The following is a 4150-nucleotide window of genomic DNA, read 5'->3' on the forward strand; positions in this document are numbered from 1 at the left end:
GTCTTTTTTTTTTTTCCTGTTTCGTTTTCTTGTTGGCGCTAGATACCGATTGTGCCTGCGTGGCATTCTGGACATGTCTACAATAACAAAAAAAAAAAAACAAGTCAAACAAAATTAATCTTCATACGACAAGCGATACTCTAGCTCGTCGATCCGCTTCTCCTGCAGCTGACACTGCAGTACTAGGAGTGAAATGATGCTGTTCCATTTAATGTCGTGCGCCTTGCCGTCCAGGTCATCGTACACGAGCTCGGGGGCGAGCGCCTGCACTTCGTCGGCCATCATGCCAAAGTGCGTTTCCTCCTTTTCGACAGGCACCGGGGGGACATAGCTTGACGCCTGCTCCTCAAGGTACGCCTCGTACGCGCCCCTGTCGTCGTCGTCGATCTCGTCGTGCTCTGCCGCCCAATCTGCAAAGCTTACCGCCGCTGGCTGCTCCGAGTCCACAAGGTACTTGTTCTTGTTCTTGTAGTTAAACTGGTAGACGGGGAGGTTCTCGAGCGCTAGAATAAACGAGTTGTCGATTGGCACAATGTTTTCCTTGGTCTCCGAGTTGGACGTGGAGTACGAGATCTCCTTGGTGGCGGGATTGTAGGTCAGCGCGTGTGGGCCCGCAGCGTTGCGGATGCTGGAGGCGAAGAATGAATCAGACTGTGTTGAATAAAGACGTTCTCCATCTTTGTCTCCGTCGTTTGCGAAGAGTATTATAGTTTTTTCGTGCTGATCTGCCATTCCCGCATTCGCACCAATAGCAATGCTTCCAGCACCCTGATTAAACGCACCGGCGTACGACCCTATTGCTACGCCGCGTAATCCCTGGGAAGTCTTACCGGCTAGGTAACCCAATGCAACCGCATCATCACCCTGACCAAATCGCCCTGCTTCACGTCCCACTGCGACACATTTTGTACCTTGATTCTCTTCGGCGGCTTCGGGCCCGATGGCAACCGACCATTCACCCTGATTTGTTATGCCACAATCTAGTCCTATAGCGATCCCCTGCATGCCCTGATTTATCTCCCCTGAACGAACACCAATGGCGACAGTTCCATTGCCTTGAGAGGTTGATCCCGCTGAAGGACCGAGAGCTACGGCTCCAATACCCTGTGACGTTTGTCCCGCCGATGTACCAATCGCCACAGAGTCCTCGGCCTGGTCCGTTGCAGCAGCGTTGTTGCCAATCGCCACCGAGGCCGCACCCTGGTTTGTCGTACCAGCACCCAGTCCCATTGCGATAGAGGACGAACCCTGTCCTGATGCACCAGCGTTTTTGCCAATGGCCACCGAGTCCGCACCCTGGTCAATGGCCCCCGAGCCGCAGCCAATGGCCACCTTGTCCGCCCCACGCACCCAGTCTGTTCCATCCCAGCGCAGGTAGTCGGATACACACCCGCCATCAGTAACACCCTCGCTGACACTAGCTGCACCGTACACGACCTCTTTCAGCTCAGTATCGTAGTACAGCGCGTTCGGCGTGGCACCCGCATTGCGGATGGGGTCCACATACAGCCCCTGCTCGGGCGCATTGAGCGGCAGCCCGCTGGCATTGACGACGATGCTGCCGGCCGTCTGATTCAGATCGCCCGCCGAGTTGCCGATTGCCACCGCATTGGCTCCTTGCCCCGTCTTGCCGGCGTTCTTCCCAACAGCCACCGCCGCGTCCCCCTGACTGTACGAGCCGGCTCCGCCGCCAAGCGCGACCTCTTCGCCCCCGTTGACCCAGAATGTGCCATTCCACCTCAGGTAGTCCGACACAAAGTCCCCGGGCTCCGTTTCTTTGATCGGGTCGCCGTAGACAATCTCCTTGGAGACAGTGTTGTAGTACAGGACATTGTCGCTCATGTTAATATTGCGAACGGGACTGATGTAGCACCCCTGACTAGTGGGATTCAGTGCCAGTCCACTGGCATTGATCGAGATGCTGCCCGTGCTCTGCTTGGTCTCGCCAGCCCGATAGCCAATGGCGATGGCGTTGATGCCCTGGTCCGAGTTGCCGGCCCGGTACCCGAGCGCAACCCCGTTCTGCCCCTGAGTCGTCTGCCCGGCCTCAGCCCCCAGTGACACCGCGAACGGTTTTTGGTTCGTCTCGCCGGCCGCCGACCCGATCGCAACGCCGCTCTCGGCTTGGCTCGTTGAGCCAGCGTCCTGCCCAATCGCGACCGAGGCGCCGCCCTGGCTCGTTGAGCCAGCGTCCTGCCCAATCGCGACCGCACCGACCCCCTGGCTCGTTGAGCCAGCGTCCTGCCCCAGCGCCACCGCACCGACCCCCTGGCTTGAGGTGCCAGCGTCCTGTCCAATCGCGACAGCGCCATCACCCTGGTCCGTTGATCCCGCACCACAGGCCAGCGCCACATTCGAGCCCCCCGACACCCACGCAGTGCCGTTCCATCGCAGGTAGTCCGACACACAGGTCCCAGAGCCCACATCGAGACCACCACCCTCCTCTGGCACTATAGGGTCGCCATACGTAATCTCCCTTGTGGTCGCGTCGTAGTACAGAACGCCATTCGTATAGCCTGATTTTCTGATCGGGTCCATATACAGACCGCTGGCCGCAGCGTTCAGTGTCTTGCCACTGGCGTTGATCACAATGCTGCCTGCTGCCTGGTACGACGCACCCGCCTGGCTCCCAATTGCGACCGCATTGGCCCCCTGCTGCGACTGTCCCGCACCGTTGCCAACGGCCACGGCTGATTCACCCTGCTGCGACTCGCCCGCCGAGTCGCCCACGGCAATAGCAGAGCCGCCCTGGGTCTCCCGGCCTGCGCCTTTTCCCACGGCCACAGCCCCAGAGCCCTGGTTCGTGCCCCCCGCGCCACAGGCCAGCGCCACATTCGAGCCCCCCGACACCCACGCAGTGCCGTTCCATCGCAGGTAGTCAGACACACAGGCCCCCGATGCGACATCTACGCCCCCGTCGGGCAGGGTCAAGGTCTCGCCATAGGTGATCTCCTTTGTGTCCGTATCATAATACAGAGTAAAGTCGGACACGTTTTCCCGAACCGGCTCAATGTACAGGCCGCTCTCAGGGGCGTCCAGTGCCTTCCCGCTGGCGTTGAGCACAATGCTGCCCTCCGCCTGGTACGACGCGCCCGCCTGGCTTCCAATTGCGACCGCATTGGCCCCCTGCTGCGACTGGCCAGCGCCGTAGCCCACCGCCACAGCATTTGCCCCCTGCTGTGTCTTGCCAGCCGAGCTGCCAACTGCTACTGCAGCGCCGCCCTGGATTTCCTGCCCGGCGTACGCCCCCACGGCCGTCGCGAGGTCGCCCTGTGCGGACTCAGCGACGCTCCGCCCCACCGCTACGGCGCTCTTGCCCTGGCCTGTGCGCCCAGCAACATTGCCAATGGCTACACTGTAGACGCCCTGCATAGAGCTGGCGGCGTTGTCCCCAATGGCTATCGCATACTCGCCCTGGCTGGCGTTGCCCGCCGAGCTGCCCACCGCCACGCCCGCTTGGCCCTGCATTGTGTAGCCGGCCCGTCGCCCGAGCGCGATGCCGTTGGCCGCTTGCCTGGTCTGGCCGGCCTCGCGGCCGAGGGCAATCGCAAAGCTGCCCTGGGCGTCCCGCCCCGCACTCGACCCGATGGCGATCCCGTCGGACCCCTGGCTCGTGTGGGCAGCACCCGAGCCGATGGCCACACACTCAGCCCCCTGACTGACATATGCAGAATTCCGTCCAATGGCCACCGCGCCCTCGCTCTGGTTATTGTATGCTGTGCTGTACCCCATGGCCACGGCGTCCAGGCCCTGGTTCGTGTTGCCTGCACTGTGGCCGATGGCTACGGCGTGCTCATGCTGGCTCGTCTCGCCGGCCCTGTTGCCGAGGGCCGTCGCCTCCACGCCCTGGTTGTTGGTGCCGGCCTGGCGACCGAGCCGAACGCTGTAGTCTCCGATTCTCCACATGTCTTTTTTTGTTTAAATTTTTTTTATTGTAGGGGTTTAGCCGCAAATGTGTCGGTGATACATTTCGGACATCTCTACAACAGAAAAAAAATAAGATCCCCACACAATGCGTCTCTCCACTTCAGCACACCCCATTTCGCAATTCAAGGGGCGACTATTCGTACTCAAGACGCGCCAATATTTCATCAACGTCCACACGTAGCCTCTGCAAGTCTAATACATAGGCTGCCAAGTCTACACGTAG

At 60.3% G+C, this 4150-nt stretch overlaps 1 protein-coding gene across 1 annotated transcript; it reads right to left on the minus strand.

Moving 5' to 3' along the window:
- Window positions 1–114: 114 nt before the first annotated feature.
- SARC_13241 (hypothetical protein) lies at window positions 115–3906 on the minus strand (the record flags this gene model as incomplete). The annotated part of the gene is made up of 1 exon (XM_014292631.1): window positions 115–3906. The coding sequence occupies one exon, from the start codon at window positions 3904–3906 to the stop codon at window positions 115–117; it is 3792 nt and encodes a 1263-aa protein (XP_014148106.1).
- Window positions 3907–4150: the final 244 nt, after the last annotated feature.

This window comes from Sphaeroforma arctica (assembly GCF_001186125.1).
Source record: "Sphaeroforma arctica JP610 unplaced genomic scaffold supercont1.3057, whole genome shotgun sequence".
Taxonomy (NCBI): Eukaryota; class Ichthyosporea; order Ichthyophonida; genus Sphaeroforma; species Sphaeroforma arctica.